Source organism: Taudactylus pleione, unplaced genomic scaffold (assembly GCF_031769625.1).
Source record: "Taudactylus pleione unplaced genomic scaffold, aTauple2 ptg000110l, whole genome shotgun sequence".
In the NCBI taxonomy this organism is placed as follows: domain Eukaryota; kingdom Metazoa; phylum Chordata; class Amphibia; order Anura; family Myobatrachidae; genus Taudactylus; species Taudactylus pleione.
The window spans coordinates 6,029,329-6,053,756 of NW_028284512.1; the positions used below are offsets into that span (position 1 = coordinate 6,029,329).

The window sequence follows — 24,428 nt, forward strand, 5'->3', positions numbered from 1 at the left end:
AGTGTGTTAGATTTTCAGCAAAACCGAACCGCTCATCTCTTCTTAATATGTCACACATTAACTAAAGCGAACAAAACCGTCAAAATCACCTCACATACCACTAATTAATAGGCTCAAGTACACATAGCCTCAATTGTTAGATTTGTTAGAAGTCAGAATACAGCTGCCTATATTTTATATCCTGACAGGCCACTAGAAATGTATGTCCATATTGCTTCACATGTGAGATTATCTAGCCAAACTGCATCACATGTCACCAGATAGTCAATGTGACCATCAGATGTCCCATATAACATATGGGGGCTGATATATCAAACAGCAAAAAGAGTGGAGAATTTGCCCCATAGCTTGTTCACCTCCAATAAAGTGATCGGACTTCATGGTGTGATGAGGTTCAGTCACTATGAAACAAGGTCCCAAAACCAGTGACACATGGCAGGCTTGTGAATTCGCAAGGCAGCCCTCTGCATGAGCTATAGTATAAAACTTTGTTTTACAAAACGTGTACTCAATATAAAAAGACAGACTGATGCATATTTCTAAGTACCTGCAAGTGTTCCCAATCCATGATCAAATCCTTATCTCAAATACTGTTTGCCAAGCTCTTGAAACCTTTATATGTCCATTTGGGAATTAACTCTTTAGAGAAAAGCAAGAACTAATATCTGGTTCATTGGTCCTTTAAAAACAAAAATAAACTTTAAAATGAGCTCGTCTTTCCTGTGCCCAAAGTCACACTGGCAGTAGCCATACTTCTATTTATATTTCTAAAATACATGCTGAATCTGTGGCTTCCATTTGTATAGAATACCAATAACATTAACTTGCCAACTCTACCAGAACGTTCGGGAGACACTTGAGTTTTTTGTAAACCTGCATACTTCTGGGAGAGCAGGTCTCTCTCCCACATCCCTCCCAATTCTTAGTAAATGGCAGGGACAGGACGGGAATGGTGATGATGATCCAATATAGGCAAAATATGGGTAGGATATGTCAATGACAAGAGGGAAAAGCAGATAAAAGGCCAATTACTAAAAAAACATTTAAATAAGTACTAAACATAAACAGCTTGTCATATATATGTTTTAATACTATTTATCATTATGAATGCTATTATTTATTCTTATTATAATCATTATTTCCCATAAGTTTGTACTCCTATAGTCATGCATTGTTATACTCATGCTGTTCCCAAGCATACTGTACATATAAAAGTTCTGCATAGTTTGGCGTCATCATGTATTGTGGGTGGTTTAAAAAGATCAGAACTGGGGTTTCATGATTTCTCATGCAGAGAGCACATCTGAATAACACATTCCCGAAAATAAAAGCCCTGATATTGCCCCAGAATGTCTTGGAACCTGTTGCGCGTTGCTTAGAGAGGAAAGTATTAGCAGTTAATGATCGAGGTTGATATACTTTTTGCTCATTTGTTGCCAAATTCTCAGCAGCTCTCAATATGTTTTTATTTTATATTTACTGTACTCCAGGTTGACACAGTAACGTGTCTGTGTGGAAACCATGTTATCTTTTCCTTATGTGGAACTTACCCAAGCTTATTCAACCTGTCTCAGTCATTAAGTCTTGTTACTCTAATGTGAAACAAACTGGATAATCTGTGGTGCTTTAAACTTCTTTACAACTCTCTGCTAATAGAGAAGCAACTTCAGTGCACAAGTCCAGGGCAGATATATATTCCTTATTTCATACTAACCAGCAGCTGTGCCGCAGAGGAGAATTTATATATAATAGGGATGCACTAAATCCAGGATTCGGTTTGAGATACGGCCAAGATCTTACGTGTTTATAGCAAGATTCCCACAATCAAATCCAAATTCTGATTCCCTGAAATTTTAGTTAGCAAGGTATGAAATTATCGCATCCAGCAGTTAGAAATCTGCATTAGATTTATCATTTAGCATACCTCCCAACATTCTCAATCTGTCAAGTCACGCCCAATCCTCTGACATCATGCACAGTTCAGGTGACAGGCCAGGCAAAAGCAGGATTGGCTACTAAGATATTAGCAATTGTCATATTTGGTTTCAGCTGCCCCTTCTTTCGACATACAAATTAGTCTTCTATTTCGGCTTGAAATTTGTCAGAATCTTTTATAAGCACACTGAGTTTTAGGTTGAGAAAAGAGATGTGCGATTCGGTTCTCCAGGAATCCAAATCCGAGTCACGGTTCTAATCTCTTGAGGAGATCCGTATAATTTGTGCACCAACCCCTGTGTTTTAGTTTTGGATCTAGATTTGGATAAAAATCAATAAAAATTGATTAAAAATCATTAAAAATCAATAAAAACAACTAAAATGTCAGAATCCAAAACCTGAGTTCGTTTTTTAAATCTGAGTACCAAACCGGGACTTGGGGCTCGATTCAAACCCACTCGCTAGATGCGTACGCTCGTTCCCAGCGTATGCAAATTCGGCTAAGTGATGGCAAGGCAGGCGATTGCATGGCGAGGCATAAGCACACTCACTATGTCTTGGCATGCGATCACTTTGTGTATGCAGATGCCCACCAGCCTGTCTTAAGATGCCCACTTGCGCACGTCATCTCCAGGAAGTGTATGTAACCATCGGTACATCGTGGACCATTGGATGCAGTCGCAGTGCTTGAGGTTGACTATACCCTACTGCAAGCACTGCGAGCACTTCAGTGTCAAAACCAGCCAGGTGACGTGTACTATGATGCTGCCTGCTAATTATGCACGCCTTTGAAACAGTGTTAAGACGCACAGGCACATTTGCGTGCGCACCTCCGCTCCCCCGTTTCTAGTGGCCTGCCCCTGTTACCACCTACAAACGGCTTCTCCTGTCACTCATTCAGCTGGGCTGTCTATGCTCGGCAAGCGTAAGCTTCCCGATCGCTCGGACTAGTTTGAACATGCGCACTGCGAAGCATGCGCACAATGCTTACCATCGGCAGCTACAAGCGAACGCTTCTTAGCGACCGGGTCAGAATCGAGCCCTTGGTTCGAACCGGGTCACAAAAGTGAATTGGAACCTTGATTCAGTTCTACTCAGAACCCCTAAAAAAGCCTTGGAGAGAAATAAAGTAGATGGAGATAAAGTACCAACTGATCAGCTCCTAACTACCACTTTACAGGCTGTGTGGTTGGTTGGTAGGTACTTTATCTCCATCCCCCTTATCTCTCTCCAAGGCTTAGTACATAGATCCCTTAGTCACAAGTTGAGATGCAATGCAGTTGCATCAGCTTCGGCGCACGTTTAGCATGAAAACCATCAGCACTAACATCTTTAGCTCATACTGCTTATTTCCCCATAGCTGAAGCCACTGATGACCCCAAACTAACAGGGCAATGTTAAAATATATGTCTATAATAATTTTATCATATTTGGGACCTAAAGGGAGATATGATGTGGATTTTATATCCTGAGCAAGCTTCAGTTCCCATTGATGTCCAAGTGTTTATTTCATAATGATGGGAGCTGTATCCTGGCATCAAATTGCACTTGTTGACCTGCTGGACACTTAATTTTTGCTACTGTCACTATGTCGGATCATTTTAATAAAAAAACAAAAAAACAAAACAACTTGCTATCATTAGGGTACATTTCAAGCAGAGGAATTATTATTCAAACGTTGGTTTCTGTCACATTGGCCATCAAACAGGCAAGATTTAGAGTTGTGTGTAATATATAATAAACATTCTGCCAAATCCTTTTATGTTCACTTGACCTCAGCGGTGGAACTATCCCCACTGAAGGTGGTGCTGGAATCAGGGGCTAGAAATGTGAAGACCTCTGCTTCACTTCCAGAATTGGGACTGCGAGGTTGTAGGGGCTTCGCTGGCCCTCCCCCAAATATTGTTATACTGCTCCGCCAATGCTTGACCTTGTCATGCTCTAGATCCGGCCTGACCAACCTGTGGTTCTCCAGCTGTTATGCAACTACAAGTCCCTGCCACCGATCAGCTGGTAAAGCATGCTGGGACTTGTAGTTTCACAACAGCTGGAGAGCTACAGGTTGGCCAGGCCTGGTCTAGAGGTCTAGAACTAATCTAGATCTCCTGTTCTCTTATACAGTACTACAAAGTGAAGATAGAACATGAGTTAAAACATTAGTAAAAAATAAAATTTCTTGTTTACATTGAAAAGCATATAAGTAAATGTAGGGGTGTATTCATTGCGGTTGTATATAGGGGTGCACCTCACTTATCACTTGGTGGTTCCTTGTAGAAATACAAGGGTTAAATTCTAGGTAGCGGAGAAGCATCACATTATATACTTCAATAATCTGTTTTATACATTTATAAATTTATTCATTCTGTAACCTGCTGGGAGCTTAATTAAAAATCAAGGAGGCTCCATTTAAAGCTCATTACTATGGTAATTTTATAACGGGGCGGTGATTAAGGAGCATTTAAAAGGAGAGTTTTACATGGCTCTGGGGAGATGGGCATTGGTGTTTTTTTATGAGGCTGCTCCAATTATTTATACTCTAAATTGGAAATGGAGATATTAAAGAGCGAGAGCGAAGACAAAACAAACAAACTGAGCCGCGGGAAGAGCTGGGAATCTCTCCATGTAGAGTTTAATTTCATATTGATATCTGCCAGCTAACTGTCTGATGGTGATGAGTGAGACAAGAGGATATACAAAGAAAAAAAAACCCAGCAGAGGTCATTTACGACATAGAACAATAGAACGCCCACTGCGCAATGCAAAACTGGAACCACCATGCACTTCGATTTCCGTGAGCACCCAGAATGACTTTGAAGCTTATAGGTTTGCGGAGCAAGATGACAGCATTTGTGGAGAAAAGAGTTTGGTAGAGTGAACTGGTTCCTAGCGCACTGCAGAGTAGGTACACGAAGCGCCTAGCCTTTGGCACAGTTCAGACACAAAAAGTCTTTTTTGAGGAGTGATATCAGATAAAGGGGTGGAAAAGGCATATTTTTAGGATGTTTTTTGCTGTGTGGAGGGGTGCACTGGTTATGCGGTTATGATGCCAGCCGTCGCTATGCTGACTGCCGTCATCTCCACTACAGAATCTCGGCGAGGGTTAATTAACCTACACCGGGAGACCGGCGCCCGGCATCCCGATCGAACGGATGCCGGGCTCCAAGCGCGGACAGCCGCACTGGGGGGGGGGGAGGGTTAGGTTTACGGTCCCGGGGGGGGCTTAGGGTTAGGCACCCCCCCGGAGGTTAGGTTAAGGCTAGGGGAGGGAGGGTTAGGGTTAGGCACCCCCGGGGGGAACTTAGGGTTAGGCACCCCCCTGGGGGACTTAGGTTTACATGGCGGGGAAATGGGGGGTTAGGTTTAGGCACTTAGAGGGGTGATTAGGGTTAGGCACAGGGGGGAGGTTAGGGTTAGGCACCCTAAAGGAGGGTTAGGTTTAGGGGGTAGATTAGGTTAGATAATACTTACCTTTCGCACGATCGGGATTTCCTTCCACGTCGGGCTGCGGTGTAACATATGTATTCCGTGCACATTGCATCTTTATAAACGGATTTCAGGGTCAGGGTGCATGACGCATTGCAATTTGCTTGCAATGCATCCAGCCACTCATCGCATGCATGACGGCGTAAATTACGCCAGTATCCATGAAGAAAAATGCAAAGGACAGCTCTCTTGGTAAGAGCTGTCCTTTGCGAGTGAAGGATTTCTGGGTTTATTATACAGAAGTCCCTCTGGCAATTGTCGCAGGCGGTGCTGGGAGGGATCCGATAGGATTCCTTCCAGGGGAGAGTCGCAAATAGAAGCTCATAGGCCCATCGCATCTAAGCTTGGTACATATGAGAAATGCGGTCAAACCTTTTACAGCATTTCTGACATGGTGCATCCTGCCCCAAGTCAAGGCTATCAGTGTCTCATCCTGTATTTTAAATTTGCCAGCATGAAAAGCACATTCAATGTACAATATAAAATATTATCTGGGCAGTTATTAATAAATGCAAAAGTTGCAATTTCAATATAAAATGTAACTAAATGCAAACACAAATACAAATGTAATTAAAATGCTTGTGATACAGAAATTATATTGTAAATTCACTGGGGCAGGAGCTGTCATATACCTGAATTCTCAGATTGCATAGTTCTGCGGAATATATTGAGGTAATACAGTATATGGTGGCTGGCTATGGCTGATTATTAAACTCGACTATTATTTAAATCTTTTAAATCCATAAACACTGACAATAATGAAAGGGGTAAAAATGTAGAAAATTTTAAATAAATATAGCAACTTTGGTGAAATTGCAATCTAAGTGGAGTATTTACTAAAGTGCGGGATTTTAGAAGTGGAGATGTTGCCCATAGCAACCAATTAGATTCTACTTACCATATATCTAGCACCTTCTAGAAGATAATGGCTAGAATCTGAATGGTTGCTATGGGCAACATCTCCACTTCTAAACACCCGCACATGAGTGGAATTATTACATAAACCACTGTATTACTGTGTCCTGCAGGTCACTGATGGACCAGTTCGTTGCTGACTATGAACCCCCGCCCCCTAGCTTACATAATGCCGCAATTTGCGGGTGTATGGGTAGGGGGCAGAGCCTATTGCCACAAATTGCCCAGCCCCATCAAAAGTCTGATTCTGCAGCTGTAAGTCTGCAACAGGTTGTCTGTGTGCTCTCTCTGGGCCTGATTCAGACCCGCTCGCTAAGATTCATACTCTCGCTGCTGCCCATGGTATGCAGTGTGTATGCATTATGCGCATACCTTAGCGAAAGTTCACAATGCATTCGCTCGCTGCGCATAGACAGCCCAGCAGAGTGAGTGACTGGAGAAGCCGTTTGTAGGTGGTGAAAGGGGCTGGCCATTACAAATGGAGGAGTGGAGGTGCAAACGCAGGCGTGCCTGAGCATCTTAATGGCATTTTAGAGGTGTGCATAATTAAAAGATAGCATCATAGTACATGCCACCTGGCTTGTTTTTACACTGAGGTGCTCGCAGTGCTTGTGGCAGGGTATGGTCCAAGTCAATCGCTGCAATAGCTTCCGATGTTACCCGATGTACTGATGGTTGCATACACTTCCTGGACATGACGTGCACAAGTGGGCGTCTTGAAAAAGACTGGTGGGTGTCTGCATACATTATGTGATCACTCTCTAAGAAATACTGGGCGTGCTAATGCATTGCTGTGTGGTAGCATTGCCTACACATTGTGCGAAAGTATGCATCTAGTGAGCGGGTCTTTATCAGGTCCTCTGTCCCTACCCTCCTCTCTCTCTCTCCCTTCCTCCCAGCCTCCCTTCCTCTATCTCTCTGTCTCTCTCTCCCTTTCTCTCTTGCCTCTCATCCTCTCTCCCTTTCTCTCCCTCTCTCTCTCTCCTTCTTTCTCTCTATCTCCCTCATGACTTCTCTCTCTCTATCTCCCTCCTTCGCTCACTTTGTCTCCCTCTCTCTTTTTATCTCTCTCCCTCCCTTTCTCTCTCACCCTCTTTTTTTCCTCTCTCCACACACCCTCCATCTCTCATCTCTCTCCCTCTCTTTCTCTCCTATTTTTCTCTCCCCCCACTCCCTCTCTCTCTCTCCTTCCCCCTCTCTCTTTCTTCCTCCTTGTCTCTCCCTCTCTTTCCATCCTTATCTCTCCTCCTCCCTCCTTCTCACTCTCTCCGTTTCTCTCTTCCCTCCCATTCTCTCCATCCCTTCCCTCTCTCTCCCCCCGTCATGACTTCTTTCTCTCTCTAGCTTTCTTTCTCTCTCCCCCTTCCTCTCTCTCTCTCTCTCTCTCTTTATCTCTCCCATCTCAAACCTTTCTCCCTCTCACCTCTCTCTGTTTCTCTCTCACCCTCTCCTCCTCTATTTTGCTGCCCCGCCCCCTCCATCTTTGTCTCACTCCCCCCTCTCTCCCTCTCCCTTCTTGTTCCTCCCTCCCTCTCCCACTCCTTTACTCTCTCCCGCTCTCACCAACCACTCAAAATCCTGCGTTTGCCCCTGGCAGTGTACTAGATCATGTCTGCTATGCTGGTGGGAGTCAGTTCCCAGCAGTGTTGCCGACATGATGTAGTATGCTGCGACCTTGCCGGTCAGTGGAGAGTCCAGAGACAAGGTAAAGGGCATAGTAGTCTCTGCGTGGGGCAGTGGCAATTTTATTGATAAGGCTCCCACAACTTTGTTGCCCCGGGGCCCCCACAAGCCTTAATCCTGCCCTGAATTATTATTATTACCAGTTATTTATATAGTGCACACATATTCTGCATCGTTTTACAAAGAATACATGGTTGCTCAAGTCGCACATAAATAGTCCCTCTCGGAGCACCAGGTCCTGGGCGACTTGACTGCGCCAAATGGCTTTTCACTCAAAATGTGCGTCCTATACACACAAATAAAACTAGTGGAAGTGACAAAGCTGTTTTGCTAGTGTACCCAGACCACTGTGATTTGCAACATTTGTACATCAGTGTGCAACTGAGTCTGAGGGGTCTAGTTACTAAGCAGTGTTATGAGATAGAGTGAAAAGTGATAAGTCTGTGATAAGATGCCAGCCAATCAGCTCCCAACTGCCATCCCACAGGCTGTGTTTGAAAAATGACAGTTGGGAGCTGATTGGCTGGCACCTTATCACTTTCTTATCAATTTTCACTCTGTCTCCTAACACTTCTTAGTAACTAGACCCCTGAATCCGAAAAGCCGCAGCTTCCCTCAGGCCAAGTTACATTGTGCTAAATCTGCGACTTTGTACTTGTATGAAACCTATTCCTGTGCCGTTAAAGCCGCAGCCCAGTACCTCTAGCACACTGTGTGTGGCTTTTCACTGATTCTGCAATATTAAACAAATATATGGTTCTCTACTCCTCTTGGAGTATCTCAGTGGCACTGGGCGTCTCGTGCCATATGGCACACTAGGTGTATGAGGACACATCTGTGTTTTTGTCTCCCTGGAGGAGATGTATCAAACCCCATAGCAACCAATCAGATTCTAGCTATCAGTTATCTAATATACTTAATAAAATGATAGGTAGAATAAGGTTGGGTATGAGATCCCGGCGGTCAGGATGCTGCTGGTTAGAATACCAACAGCGGCATCCCGACAGTCAGAATCCCAAAACCCATAAGGACAGAAGGTAAGTCTTACCCCTAACCCTCCCTCCCTAGTGCCTAAACCTAACCTCCCCCTCCCCGCACCTTAAACCTAACACTCCCTCCCCGGTGCCTAAACCTAACCTCACCCCCTGGTGTCTAAACCTAACCTCCCCCTCCCCGCACCCAAAACCTAACACTCCCCTGTAGTGCCTAACGCTAACCTTCCCCCTAAAGCCTAACCCCGTGCCCTAACCCTCCTGCTAACGCCCAATACTTACCTTCAGGATGCCGGCGGTAGGGATTCTGGTGCCGGGATGCCGACGCTGTTGAGATTTTGTCGCCTGTATTTCGCCCGTAAGCATCCAGCACGCCGGATGCTGACTACATCCCATAGCATCTGGTTGCTATGGGCAACTTCTCCACTTGTCCTCTTTAGAAAGTTTCATACATTTCCCCCATGTCTGTTGAGATCAGTGGTGAATTTCCCACTTGTAAGGGGGCGCTACTTGGATGCTTGTTTTATTACTGTCAGTCTGAAACTAAATATTTCCACTGTACCTCACTGTATATTATCTCGAGTGGAGTGTGGACAGGTTGGACATGCACAGACTGGCCCCGTAAGCTGTCCTACTTAGTATATATGTGTATACTATATCATGAAAAATAAAATGAAATGTCAAAGATTATGGTTTGTTTTATTATATTATATTATATTAAATTGCCAAATGAGTACTTATAACAGAGCAATGAAAATGATAGAATAAAGTGGTGGGTAGGCTATTACTGTTGTGCCTAGGGGCATCCTGACCCCTAAATCTGCCCCTGGTTGTGATCACAATATGTGTGACCATCTTACCAATATCAGTGCCACTGGCAGAAAAATGTACAACGCACAACTCTACCAGTTTATTTAATGGGGTCAGTGGGAACGCAGATATTCAGCACTCCATCTCTGACAGTGGGTCACTATGCAGTGAAGGGGTTAGCAGAAAGTGGTGAAGAAGGTGAGTGCTTTTTGGGTCATACAGGTCTGTATCCCTTCCCTGTACTTCTCACAATGCAGCTTATTGAGCGGGCCACTGTTTTTCTTTGTAGCGCCTGCCTCCTTCCTATGTCTATTTTGTCTCGTTCCCTCTTTCCGTGTCCTTAGGATAACCCTGTGGTACACAGGAGAGCAAACACTGCTTCCCATGCCACATCCTTCAGCTCCCTCCCATGATCCTCTCAGCTGCAGAATGGCCTATCAGTCATTGGAAGGAGTTTATGGTGTCTCAATAGCAGGACTTTCACCATTCAGCTTTCAGACTGTACCTTGAGTCATTCTTGCCTTTGGTATCTGCTCTGTTACATAGTTGACTTTAAATATCATTTTTTTTTTAAGTTTGCAATTTCCCTTTCCTTGTCTATCTAGATAGCGAGCATTAGTGATAGGCACGTTATACCACCATACATAGATGTTTCATATTTTACTTAACATCCCTCCTATTTGTATTATTTAGGGGACTGTACCACCTGTCAGGAATTGTGTCATGACTGACGGGACTGCTGGGCGTTGCGCAACAATGTGGGGTGATTTTAGGGGATAAGAGTTGTGTTGAGGGTAACCAAGCATGATAGAAATACTAGGCCTTCCCCCCAGGGGAGATTGCTAGCATAGAATACCTTGAAAATTAAAATATTTTTGAGGTATGCTATTAAAGAGACACAACTTACTCATTGTATAGCTACATGGCCTTTTGCATGCAATGTCCGCTCATTGTAACATGTTAATCCCTACTGAGGAACAAGCCTACATGGCTCATATATTTACATTGCATATAGGTGCAAAATTTGCACTAGAACATTGCAACCAATGAAAAACTTGCTTTCATTGACTAACTTGCACTATACCATCAAAAGTTAATTGCTGATTGGCTGCTGTGGTTCGGCACCTACTAATTGAGCCCTTTTTACTAGACTGTGATACCCACTAAAAGTTTAGCATAACTCTGGAAGAAAGACACAGTGGAGATAAAGTACCAACCAATCAGCTCCTAACTATCATTTTTCAAACACCGCCTTTAAAGTGACAGGAGCTGATTGGTTGGTACTTTATCTCCATCCAACGTTTAGTAAACAGACCCCTTTGTCACATACTTGGAGCTCCCACTGATGTTGGTTTACAAATACAGTAATTAATTTATGCTTAAAGATGTAGTTCTTCATATTACATGAAAAAAAAACATACTTGAATGAAATGTGATAAAATATAGGAGTTCCCGAACACCAACAGAATAAAATCAAGAACAGTTAAGTAAATCTATAATTGGAAAATGCAGTTATTCTAATAAATAAGTCAAACACAGACTAGCGGGTTAAAACAATTAAAAAAGAAAGTTGGATATCTTCTCTTTCACGTAGAAAGGGGAATTTATGGATGCGTATAGAGATAATCTGGAAATAGCTTCCGAAGAGACATCGGGACCAGCAAATTAGCCACTGATTGGCAAGCAGAGACGCTGAAATACCCTGCGTTAATGTTCTCCCTACAGGAGTCCGATTGCTTTCCACGAGAAACTCATCAGCGCTGTAAATTATTAATACTCAAAAGTAAGAGGGGAGCCGGCTTACAGCGCTGTCCCCTCCCTCTATCATTGTTTCCTAGTTTATGTGCAAAATGACATTTAACAGAAGGCTTAGGACAGGTTTAATATATACCCCGTCGAGGACCATTGCTACCAGCAGAGGCTCTTGTCCTTGCTGTGGCGCAGAGAGTTAATGGGGATACTTAAATTTTGTGGATTTTCATATAAATGTCCATCCGCCATGAAAAATGACCAATTGCTGGTGACATGTTTAAAAGGTTAAAGGGTCAGCCCCACGTTAGAGCAATGTTGGACAAAATGTTTAATGGGTCAGAAACTCGAAGGACCAAATTGACCCAGCTAATAACGGTTGTAATTAATGGGCTAATAGGTCAGTCCCACTAGAAACACAATGATGCGTTAAGGAAGCAGTTGCAAGTGAAAGCAAGGGTTCCTAATGGCGGACATGCTTTATGGGTTAAGGGTCACTTCCACTGGGAGCAACGTTTACTAATAACTGCGGCATGCTCATTTGCATATAATAATGGCCATGGAAGCGACACTGCAAAATTATAAAAGATGCATGTTTTTCATTACATTTGTTACGTTCGCCCCCAGACCCGAGGGAACTAGAATCTTGCTGTACCTTCGTACAATGCAACTTTGACTGAAGTTGAAAGACTTGGCGGCCATGCATTTAACCCTTTATTAACTCAATTCCTCACTCGTTTCCTTTTGTCCCTTAACTCTAATCCATTGCTTATTTTTTCCGGCTAAAACTCAGCAGGATTTTTTTTTTTTTTAAGTGCATACCAATGCACAACTCAATGCTATAGCAACCTTAAAAAATATTTCAAGGGTGGGGGGAAAGGATTAGAGATGTGGGGGTTCGGTCCCCTCTGTGTTGTGTATTCACACTGCTGTTTACTATCAAACAAGAGCGAGGAATTCAAATAGCTTTCAGTGACATGGGATTAAATCCAAGTAAAAAGGTTTAATCTTACTTAGCAACCCTCCACACACAGTGTGTGAAATAGTAGCCTTGGTTACAACAGCAGCAATATACAGCAATGTGTACATCTGTGCGGGTATATGAAGATGCGTGTAAAGTTTTCAATCTTTTTTTTTAATGACTATTCATCTCAGTTTGTAGCAATTGCAGTCATAGACTTATTATTTTTATATATATATACACATATTACATATATCTATGAGTAGAACCGAGCCTGCACATCCCTAATAAATTATATATATATATATACACATATATATAGCTCTATCTCAGAGATGTGTGGGTACGGTTCTCAGAGAGCTGCCAACAACCGAATTTAGGGGTTCCAAGTCGAACTGAGTCTGAGTTCGGTATCAGTTAGGGGTACCTGTGGTTCGGAACTCGGAATTGAAAAAACTAACTAAGGGTTTGGATTGCATGCTATTGCTAATAGGTCAAAATGACGTCATTTTAGATGATTTTTTATTAAATTTTTTTTTTAATACAGATCCAAAACCAAAACCCGTGTGTGGGTGTGTGTGTGTTTCAGTGTCGTGCAGTGAGATAAATGACTGGGGAGGCACTGGCTAGTTTCAGAGCCAGATTTTACAGATACATATATGATTGTGAACCCAAAGGGGCAGCAGTATATAGTGCTGGAAATTTGGTGTGTTTTGATCAGGGATGTGCGCAAATGTTAGACAGGGGAGGCAGCGCCTCACCTGTTATACACTTTTACTCCAGAGTTTTGACTATAAATATGATTAGAATAATGCAAGAAGATATTTATAATATTTTCTTTACATTTCTTTACATTTTATTTTTTATTATAATTTTTATATTAAAAACTTAGCATACCCTAGTATGGCGGAAAGGCCATACTCACCTGCCTCACCTCACCTCACATCGTGTGTGTGTGTGTGTGTGTGTGTAGCTTGTGTGTATAGTATACTATATAAACAAAACACTGTATATCAGTCTCTGGACCTCATTCAGACCCGCTCGCAAGCGCTATGGTGGGGCACTGCGCACTCGCTCCGGGGCTGGCTACAAACGGGGCGGCTGTTGATGTTGATCGACAGTTCGCCACGTTTTGTAGGCGGGGAGGGGGGGTGCCAGGACAAACGGAGGCGTTCCTGCCGTTTGTGGGCGGCCCTACTGACATCACTCGTGATGTCAGTAGTGAGCTTCCTGATCTATTTGAGCAGGAAGCTCACTGGGGTTTGCGGCAGACAAGACCCTACCACAAGGGTCTCGTTGCAAGCCCGATGGTCGTGATAACCGCGATCATCACCTGACTGCTCGCAAAAGCTGTGAGTGGTCACCCACAGCTTAGCGAGCGGCCAGGATGCCGGGTTAAAAATAAAAAGCGGCCGTCCTGATTCAGAGCGAGCGCTTGCATTTTGCGAGCGCCTATGAATGAGGACCTCTGTACACATGCGCTAGTTAACTTATTTGTATGTAATATCATCTTTGTGCCATACAGCATATGCAAAGGCGAATTAAATTGTAAATACTAGAAAATATTTACAGCCAAGAAGATTCTTAATTTCCCCCCTCCACTCTGGAGAGTGTATACAGCTTGGAAGCACAACCTTGAACTGCTGCGTACCTTGAAAAACCCAGTGTGCAATAATACACTATGATCTCAAGCATTGCAGTGCTTGTAAGCACCATTTTGAGGCTGGGGGACGGCTGCGCTGGTACGTTTATTTACACCATCATGCAATGCTCTTTTTTAATCTCACATAATTATATAACGCCTTTTGCTCTTCTAAAGGGAAGAATACTTTCACACTGACATCACAATGTGTAACGTTAAATAAAAGAGACTTCAATTTAACACACACTCCTGTTACTATGTGACTGTGCATCCTACAGACAGGATGAAGGCTGAGAAAGTGCTGTCTCTATGGTTAACCAAAGAGAGAAGCCAAGGAACGTTCACGGGACGCTTTAACTTGCCTGGGCTTTATTATGGGGCCTTTAAATAGGGCAGATAAGTAGGAGAGAAAAGAAGAGCACAGCGGGAATGAAAGGCAGAGAAGTGCTCTGCAAACAGTAACATGTGATAAGGTGCTTTATCTGCATCTGTGTTTGGGATAAGGATCAGAAGCACCTGTATACACACAGCTAACATGCGATCCCTGGGATTACCATCACTTTATTTAGGGTTGTGTGTACCAGCAGGAGAGTTCTATTATATTCCTTTCTAAGAGCCCTGTGTTAAATATGTAACCTTATTTGTAGGACATTTTTTATCCACTCTCTGCTGCTGAATTGCCATTCAGTGTATGAGAAAAGGCGTACTGATCGATGCCCACAGATACAGGGGTAAATTTACTAAGATGGGAGTTCTACTAAGAAGTGGTATCGTCCATAGCAACCAATCAGATTCTACTTCTCATTCATCTTGCACCTTCTAGAAGATAATACCTGGAATCTGTTTGGTTGCTATGGGCAACATCACTTCTTAATAGAACTCCCATCTTGGTAAATTTACCCCACAGTGTCTGTTCTGTATACACCTATCAGAGACCTCCTGTAAGATATGGGGGGGGGGGGCGGCCTATTTATCAACTCATTGGCCCCAAAAACAGTTTTGCATTTTTTAAGTATCCCTGCAATTTTCCAATCTATCATGGCTACGATTAGTGGCGATTACAGATGTTACTTGAGGGGACAAAATTAAGGAGCTTAATCAATAAGCCCCACATTCTCTATACTAAGTCATAACTTTATATACTCATGTATTATCACATCTGATTTGTACAGTCATGATGACATACCTTTAAAAGAATTTAATGGAATGAAATGGAAATGAGCATCTCCGTTTTGTCTGAATAAGTTAGCGCTCTATAAATCAGTGGTAGGGGGCATGATATTTCTGGTGAGGCTAAAATAATCTTTTAAAAGGGGTTGCACTTGGCCTTTGTAATGAATCATCAGACATTGGGTGAGATGTATCAAGCCTAGGAGAGAGATGAAGTGGTGAGAGATACAGTACCAACCTATCAGTCTAGCTGCCATGTTATAGTGTTTGAAAAAAATGACAGAAGCTGATTGGTTGGTACTTTATCTCTCTCCAAGGCTTGATACATTTCCCCCATTATGAGATTAAAGCATCATTGTAAAGTGTTCACCCAATAGCAAGTTAGCTGCACTGGCTCCATATATCTAAGTAATATAAGTAATCACCAGAAGTAGGGCACAGGCACCATATTTTCGAAGATAATGTAGCATGGGCAGAGGGAGGAGGCGGACCACAGACATTTGCACACCCCTGACCCAATCACTGGCTAACCTCAGTAATACATGGATGTGGGTCCCGGTCAACACACTGTGCTTATACTCTGCCATCAGAATCACTGGCAGGATTATCAAATAGGGGTGCTTGTTAAGGCCACATGAGCCCCTGGGCCACTGGTTGCATACCACAGTATCAGTTTAAACTGCTGCTACAGCGAAGTGAGTTAAACTGCAGTGGTATTCTATATGAATCAAAGTCAGCAGATGTTAGGTTCTGTGTAATACGATCATTGAGGGGGAGATTTATCAAAGCTTGGAGAGATATAATGTATTTGAAAAATGACAGTTAGAAGCTGATTGGTTGGTTCTCTGGGCCTGACTCAGAGTTAGGAATAGAGAGAGATAAACCATGCTGCACTGCAGGTGGGGCAGATTTAAAATGTGCAGAGAGATTTAAATTTGGGAGGGAAGTGTCCAAACTGACACCTAAAGTGCAGTGTAATGTTAAAGCTGTGCATTATTTGTGAGCTACATGCAAAAGCAGCCAGTATTTACCCTACATGCAGAAAAAAAATTTATTATTTACATCCCTTGCATTGTAACATGGTTTGCCCAGGTACACAGTTAAGTGCTATTTCTCTCTTTATTCCCAACTCTGAATCAGGCCCTCTATCTCTCTCCACTTTATCACTCTCCAAGCTTTGATAAATCTCCTCCTGAGTTCTGTTTTTGCTTCTCCATTTTGCAAAATGGCCATTGTGCGGAGCCATAAATGGACTTAAATGTGACCTGTACTGGCTCACCCCCTTAGCGCCCGGAAACATGACGTCACACAGAGGGGTTGGGGGCAGCAGCTCCGGTAATTGCATCGCTGACTTCAGCGTCCTGAGGAAGATTCAATCAACTGCACATAGACTGCAGGGTACCTGTTTGGAGCGGCTAAAGGACTCTCTGGTGGTGCCACAGCAGTTATCCTGGCTGCAGGGTGCCGCTCCAAGCACCCTAATAGCCAGAGGCAAGGGCCGTGGGGCAGAAACGCTGCTGCCCACAGAGTCCTGAGTTCTGTGTGGGGGCACCCGTCGCATACCCGTAGTTACGGCCCTGTCATTGTGCACCACATGCAGTGGGGAAAGTTCAAACGGGAGAAGTCTGAGTGGAATAAAAATTATAGGGGAACTGCTTTAATTATAGAGTAACATAATACTTAGGGCCAAATTGTGCGAGTGCAACTTGCGCAGTTTTGTGCCCAAATGCTAATTTTCTGTGGAACAGTTTCAGTGGCAAGGTCTACATACTTCACAATGGTGGAAGACGCCATTGGAGCCATCCTGAGCAAGGCAGGTCAACGCCAACAGGATGAAATGTCGACATTCTAACGTGTTAATATTTCATGATGGAATGTCAACAAGGTTAATGTCAATATTATGACCCCGTCGACATTCTCATGCCAACAATACATGTCTTTCCCCACCCGTTTGATCTTCTAATACAGGATACAATTAATTAATTTTGACATCAAAACCTGGGTATAAGTTTCTACTACATTAAGACGTATCTAAAAATGAAAAATAAAAGCTACAACAAATACATATAATAAAAATGCCACTTAAGTGTCATCATTCACCACCTTCTACACACAAAATGATACAGTTACTTTTCTGTGGAAGTTATTTTCTAATTGTTAAACAGTGCTGTGATTGCAGTTAAAGCTCCTTACTTTTCCAGCAGCTGTTTCATGCCTATTCTGAGAATATTACAAATGAAGTCTTTAGGGTGTCGTTGTGCACCAATATGAAGCAGAGCAGGGGGCAGGAGAGAGCTGTTAGGAACAACAGCAAACGAGACTTTTGGAAATGAAAAATCGTTTTAATTCGAAAGCTCAGAGCAATAACGAGAGGGGTTCTCGTAAATTTCTCAGCCTTGTGATAGATATCGGTCATAAAGGAGAATCCACAGGAAGTATTTTATTAGGCAGGGAGGAGGGAAGGATATCACTTGTACTCTTTATAGCAATGAATGTGTTTATCAGATCACACAAAATTTTAACTCATTCTGCCCTTAAAAGGGTTAATGTGGGGCCTGACCTTAACTTGTGCTAACCTTACATAAAGCATTTATAGACATAGGTTCGGAGCAATAAAAAAGGGGACGGTAGGACTAGATAATAGGAGTGACATGACTATTGAATGTAGTAATTATTATGGATATAGGAGGAATTCTAACGGATGTGTTCTTTTGTTGTTTGCTATTGTTGTAGAGTGGAGGATGACTACGGGACAGATTCAATTACATATGAGGTGCTGCGTGTAATGGCTTAGTGGTCTATTTACTAAGCAGTGTTAGGAGACAGAGTGAAAAGTGATAAGGTGCCAGCCAATCAGCTCCCAACTGTCATCTCACAGGCTGTGTTTGAAAAATGACAGTTGGGAGCTGATTGGCTGGCACCTTATCACTTTTCACTCTATCTCCTAAGCTGCTTAGTAAATAGACCCCTTAGTGACATGTGTCTTTTGCTCATTTCTGCTCCTACTGTAATAGCTTGTATGTGGCTAGCACGCATGTTACAAGTCTCCTTGCGTACAATAGATTTGGACCCTTTGGAGTGTTGTGCAATGTACGGATGTACACTTCTGGGTATTATGAAAAATAATATCTGTGGGACACAATAAAAAATAAGCAATGTATTAAAATACTAAAATAAGAGAGTACATATCACCAACACACACCTCTGCACGGCAAACAGATAAGACTTTTATTGGGTGCTTCTTGTGAAACCACCCTTGCACATACTTGCATGAAGTTAGCCTCCTTCTAGCCTAGGCAGGTATAAAGAATGATGCATATGAGAGTGTGACAATCCCACGTACTCCCTGTGCACCTGAGAAACTTAGCCTTAACGTAATGCATTTTGCAGGTAAATGAAAGTGGAGAGTGTAGGACTTAAATTTCTTCATGGCTCTATTTGTCCAAATTTGGGAATGTACACTGTAGTTAGGCTTTTATTAAGGTACTGTATTACCCAAAAGTATATAAGGACCCAAAGCACCCGGGGGGCATCAGATGTTTCATAACCCTAGAGCAGGTGGTTTTGGTAGTAGTCACCCAACTTACATCCTTGCTTGCATTGCATCTGATGCTATATAATCCATCCATGCTGTTCCTACTGGCTGTTGTCCAAAGCTTTGTGCGACTCTCAATTCCCCTTGGAACTTCAAAATCTTTTTAGCCATGACCTTCTCGTCTTAATAAAATTCATGTGATCACTATAATTAGATATGTGTGAAGACCCCCATATTTTGGTTTTGGTTTTGGATCCGGATACATCTTCGTGTTCTGGTTATTGTTTGGCAAAACCACCCTCAAGTGTTTGGGTTTTGGATTCAGAAAAAAATTGATAAAAATCGATAACAACAGCTAAAATGTTCCGAAGCGGCAACAGATTCGAACTGGGACTCCGGGCCTGATTCAGAGCTGAACGCTCTGACCAGAGCGCTCACTCTGAATCAGGGCCGTCCCAGCTAAATTTGGAGCGGCCTCCTGGCCGCTCGTATAGCTGTGGGTGTGGGTGACCACCCACAGCTTATGCGAGCGGCCAAAAAGATGGTCGCGATGGTCAAAGCTTGGCTGTCGCAGTCTGGGTCTCGCGCATGAGCACGACGGAGCTCCCTCCATCGTGCGCATGCGCATTGGGGTAACTTCGACCCGCTAGCGAGCGACCTTCGCTCGCGAGCGGGTCTGAATGACCCCCTCCCTTCGAACCTGTTCACAAAAGTGAATCCGGACCCTGACCTGGTTCTACTCGGAACCCCTAAATTCGGGTCTGTTCCGATTTTCAAAATCTGGACCCGCACATCTCTAGTATAAATTTATAACATATACGTGCTGAGTCCAGACTAAAACCCAGAATTGTTCTAAACGTCTGTCAATCTTCCATTGCAATCCAGATACTGTTTTTCTCACTTGCCTTTCCCTTTAAATGATATGATCACAAGTTACACAACTAGTGTTTGTGTTTCCTCTTGCTTTGAAAACTTCCTGTCCATAGAAAAAGAATTGCTTGTATATATTGGGTCGAGAGATCTATTTAAAAAGCTTCTTGAAGCACAAGTAATGTGTGCAGCGCAGCTCCTTTCTCTGCGCTGATAATAAATGTTGTACTGAAACAATTAAACATGTTTGCGGATAAACAGAAGGAAATTAAGGGCAGGAGAGAGACAGCGGAGAGGCAGAGGGTGAGATATTAAAAGAATAAACATTGAAATGAAATTGCTAAGGAAAAGTGAAGGGCCCAATTTAACGCTAGATGTGAGTTGCATAGATAAAGAATTAGTTGTTCATTAAACAGATGGTGTAGAGCGCTCTAGCATCCTATAAGTGTACTCTCAAATGAATCATCAACTTCAGCTATGATATTAATATGTAAATAATAGGTGTGTGGTAATATATAACATTTCTGTTTCCAGACAAATAAATCAAATATATACATATATATATATATATATATATATATATATAATTATATATATATATATATATATATATATATATATATATTATGCCTTTGTACTATAATTGTATGAATCATTGATAGTGTCAATAGTTACAAAAGTTATCAGTATTAATAATGTTATGTAGTGTGATGTGTAAGCTATGACATCATCCATACTTCTCAACATATTGAAGGTAATATTAGGGACAAAATGCTCCCCAAATGCACCCACGCCCAAAGAGGGGGCGTGACCTTGTAGGAAGTGGTGTGGCCTAGTGGCCCACCCCCCATTTTCATCATTTTAGGGGCATACCTAGAACTTTCGGAGATGCCGGGCTGCCCCCAGGCTATTCACCCGCTGCTCTGCTATGATATGCATAATCAATCTATTTAGTATTTTAGTATTTGGTATTTTTCTTTTCTTTCTCATTTTTACTACTTTTCAAAGTTTCATACGGAGAGAGGCACATTGTAATTAGAATCTGTTGCCAAACTGTGCTACAAAGCACCTGTGCATTATCACAGTGGCAACAGCAGCCTTTTTATTTTGTGAACCAATGTGCAGTCTATCAAATGATTAGGAGCAGGAGCCTCTCAATGTACTGATAGGCTCATTGTCAGGAATATCGTCTCAAAATGGCTGCCATGACTGTGCCTTGAAGTAGTCTATCCAATTTCTATGTTTCTACCTATCCTTTTCAGTTACACTCTCTAGCTGGGTGTATGTAAGAGAACCTGCTAGAGAAGAGTCCACCCACAGATACGAGTGTTGCTATGATGTCCTATGCATGTACCTAGTGACATAGCCGTGTGGCATTGCTGAATTTGAAATCCTGGCTCTAATAGAGGGTTATGTTACCACTTACCACAAAGGACTGAAAAACAAGTATTTAAAGGTGACCATTTAAATTCAGTGGAACCTACAGAGATGAACATAATAATAAGGGTATATTCTGACGTACGGAGAAACAGAGATTTGCTTTTATGCAGAAGGCCAGAACTCACCTCTGTCCATCAGCATGTCTTGATATATATGTTACCTAATCTACAATTTTATTCAAACAGCCACATTCTCTTACTCTGATATGGCTGACCAGTGTTGCATGTATCACATGAAACCAATTTAATAACCATTAATATGAAAACCTACATCAGCCTTCAAGATTCTTGGCATAAAAGATAATGGTATAATGCACCAAATCATTCCTATAGCCAAATAAGATATATCCTGTTTTCTCTTGTTGGCAGACGTAGAAGTACACCACAAAGCGCTAATATATTTATTTCTAAATGGAAAATTAGGTCAAACTAGGCCACGTCCCCGTTTACACCCTAATCCGTCCAAGCAACACTCATTTTCCACAAGGGCAGGCCCATTTTCAAATACAGATATCTTATTGTGACATCTGCAAATGAAGACTGTAATGTATCTTTATATCACATGCAAAAATAGGGCAATCTTGAATGAAGGGACAGGAACATTTTGGGTGCAAAACAATGAATGTCCTCCCTAATATAAGAGACAGCGTGACAATATTAAACACAATTGTACAATTTCTGAAATCACACACAGGTAAAATTAAGCAATTTTCTCTCCAGAACATGGTTCTTGCGTTCCCCCGATGTTTACGCATAGACGTCTATCTATACGGGTGTAATGACTCCAACAATATCTATCAAAGCAAATTCTAAAAAAAGTCGTCCTTATATTGTCCATTTGTATCTATTTCAGACTTTTTGCTGCAAAATGCAGTGGATGTATGGAGAAGATCGCCCCAACGGAATTTGTTATGCGTGCCCTGGAGTGTGTGTACCACCTGAGCTGCTTCTGCTGCTGTGTCTGCGAGCGACAATTGAGGAAGGGAGATGAGTTTGTGCTGAAGGAGGGACAGCTATTGTGTAAAAGCGACTACGAAAAGGAAAAAGACCTTCTAAGCTCTGGGAGCCCAGATGACTCAGATTCTGGTGAGTATGCTGGTTGCCTACTGTAAATTTATGTTATTATAACTGCATACCATTATGAAAGCAGGTATCTCAGGGTAACATAAATGAGCCATTTAAATATGGATCAAGTGGGAAGTTAACATTTAGATTTTCCCTTACTTCTTTTAAAGCACAGTGCACACAACATTCATAGGCTTCTTTTTTTTACACAATTAGGGTAAATCCACACTGGAAATTAACATAAACTGGAAGGCACAAGCGGCAAACACGCCATCATGTCCTGACAACACTAACTGTAAAGCAGACCATACATCCTAGTGTAAATAGTCACCTAAAAATATCACTAAAACAGAATGACAACTGAAAATAAACTTCCAGTTCTCGACATATCCATATATTGGCCCCCTTAGTGTCTGTCTCCTAAAAAGATAATGGAGGGCATTTTATATTACAATAGTATCATAAAAGTCCAGGACATTGGGCTGCCAGTTAAGGTGCACATAGAATGGGGAGGGGCTTATAGATCAGTGTGTGGGGTGTTAGCCAATGGGATTAGAGGTTGAGGTGGTATGATAGGTGGTCTTCTGTTTTCTTGTTTTAGTGATACGGTTTGGGCAGCTCCTTCTGCCGAAAGACGTTGACTTTCCCTCCCATCCCTAGAGTTGGTGTCAGCTTTGTGGGTGGGAGAGCCTAGTTGGCATGTGGTCTTTAATTTTAATGTACCCTGAGGTGTTTGGGCACTGTCAATGGGAGTGTAGGCGATTGCCCTGTGGGAGATGGGGGCATCACCAGTCCAGGTGGAATCCTTTATCCCATGGGGTGATGAGTTGACAAGCACCTCAAGTTGGGGTTGGTTGGGGTGGGAAGTTGGCCACCATCCTTCCCGGATGTAGTCCCTTGAGGGGGTGGCCGTTGGCTGCTTTCCCCCCCTCTCGAGTTGTTGGTGAGGTTGGGCCAAGTTCTTATATTATGGTAGCTCTAGTGTATTTGATTTACCACTCACACAATACAGAATCTTTCACCTCGGCCGTCCCTTCTTTGCCACCATATTTCCTTTGAATTATAAATAAAGTTGACATTATTCAATTGGCAATCTGGTTGTCTGTGTCCTTTATTTCATTAAGTGTAAGCATGTGTGACCCTAATACGCTAGAGGTGTTATGTAAAACAACATGCCACGTTGTGCTCTGGGTATAGCTGTGTATGATAGATGAAGATAATGCCTCAGAATATCTGCTGCTGTGTTCACATCACCTTGTATACTAGTAAACTTGTGTATTTTTATAGCAAAGAATTGAACAAATTATCAATTGATTGAAGCATATTGTTTGGAAATACTAGAACTAAACGGAGATCTTTAGCCAATAAATTATTGATAGACATAGATTTACTGTGAGTACTCTACATACGAGCAGGGAATCTGTAGAACTATTTGCTAATGTATTTTAAAAAAGGTATTGCTGGTGCTAAATTTTGTAAATCATATATATTAGTGTCTGTGGATGTGTTTCCTACCAGGCTCCTTAAATATTCCACTGGCTCCTAAATTTGACTGGCTCCTGAATTTAGCATTAATTTGTCCACCCCTGCATGAGACATTGTAGAAGAACTGAAAACTAATGATGATTCTCCCCAAAAAATGGACAATTGAAAAATATGATGAAATTATACCCGTGTGATTGTTTATATTAATAATATGGGCACATTGTTATTGTATTATGTTATATATGTGTTCCAGATTTTTAGAGCTTATTACCTATTATTCTGCAAGTTACTATATCACTCAGTACCCGGAGTGTTATGCTTCTTTGTGTATAGTATATGCGCCTGAATGATATATCGCTGTATTTTCTCACTCTCAGCATGACATTATATATCTCTGCAGGTTCTTATACTGCTAGCATTTTATTTTATAGCTTTGCGTATTACATTATCGCTGTGCAGGTCATTATATCACTGCATGTTATTACATTGCTGTTCAGGTTATTTTATGACTTTGCCACATTTTTACAGAAATGTCTGGTGGTCGAGAATGTAAGAGCCTGTCTATATGATATATATGTCTTTGTAAGCTGAAACCAGCGGCTCTCTGAGGGTTTGTTCCTAAGGATGGCTCAGAATTACATACTAAGTGCATGTGAAGCTTTTCTTTATCTTTCTTCTTTTCTCTCTTTTTCCT

The 24,428-nt window shown here is 42.2% G+C and overlaps 1 protein-coding gene across 1 annotated transcript in view; it reads left to right on the top strand.

The window, feature by feature from the left end:
* LMX1B (LIM homeobox transcription factor 1 beta) overlaps window positions 1-24,428 on the top strand; it is a 188,470-nt gene that overhangs the window by 144,810 nt on the left and 19,232 nt on the right. The window contains exon 3 of the mRNA XM_088471148.1: window positions 22,038-22,270. Coding sequence (XP_088327274.1) covers window positions 22,038-22,270 — 233 coding nt within the window. The remainder of the gene's footprint in view (window positions 1-22,037; window positions 22,271-24,428) is intronic.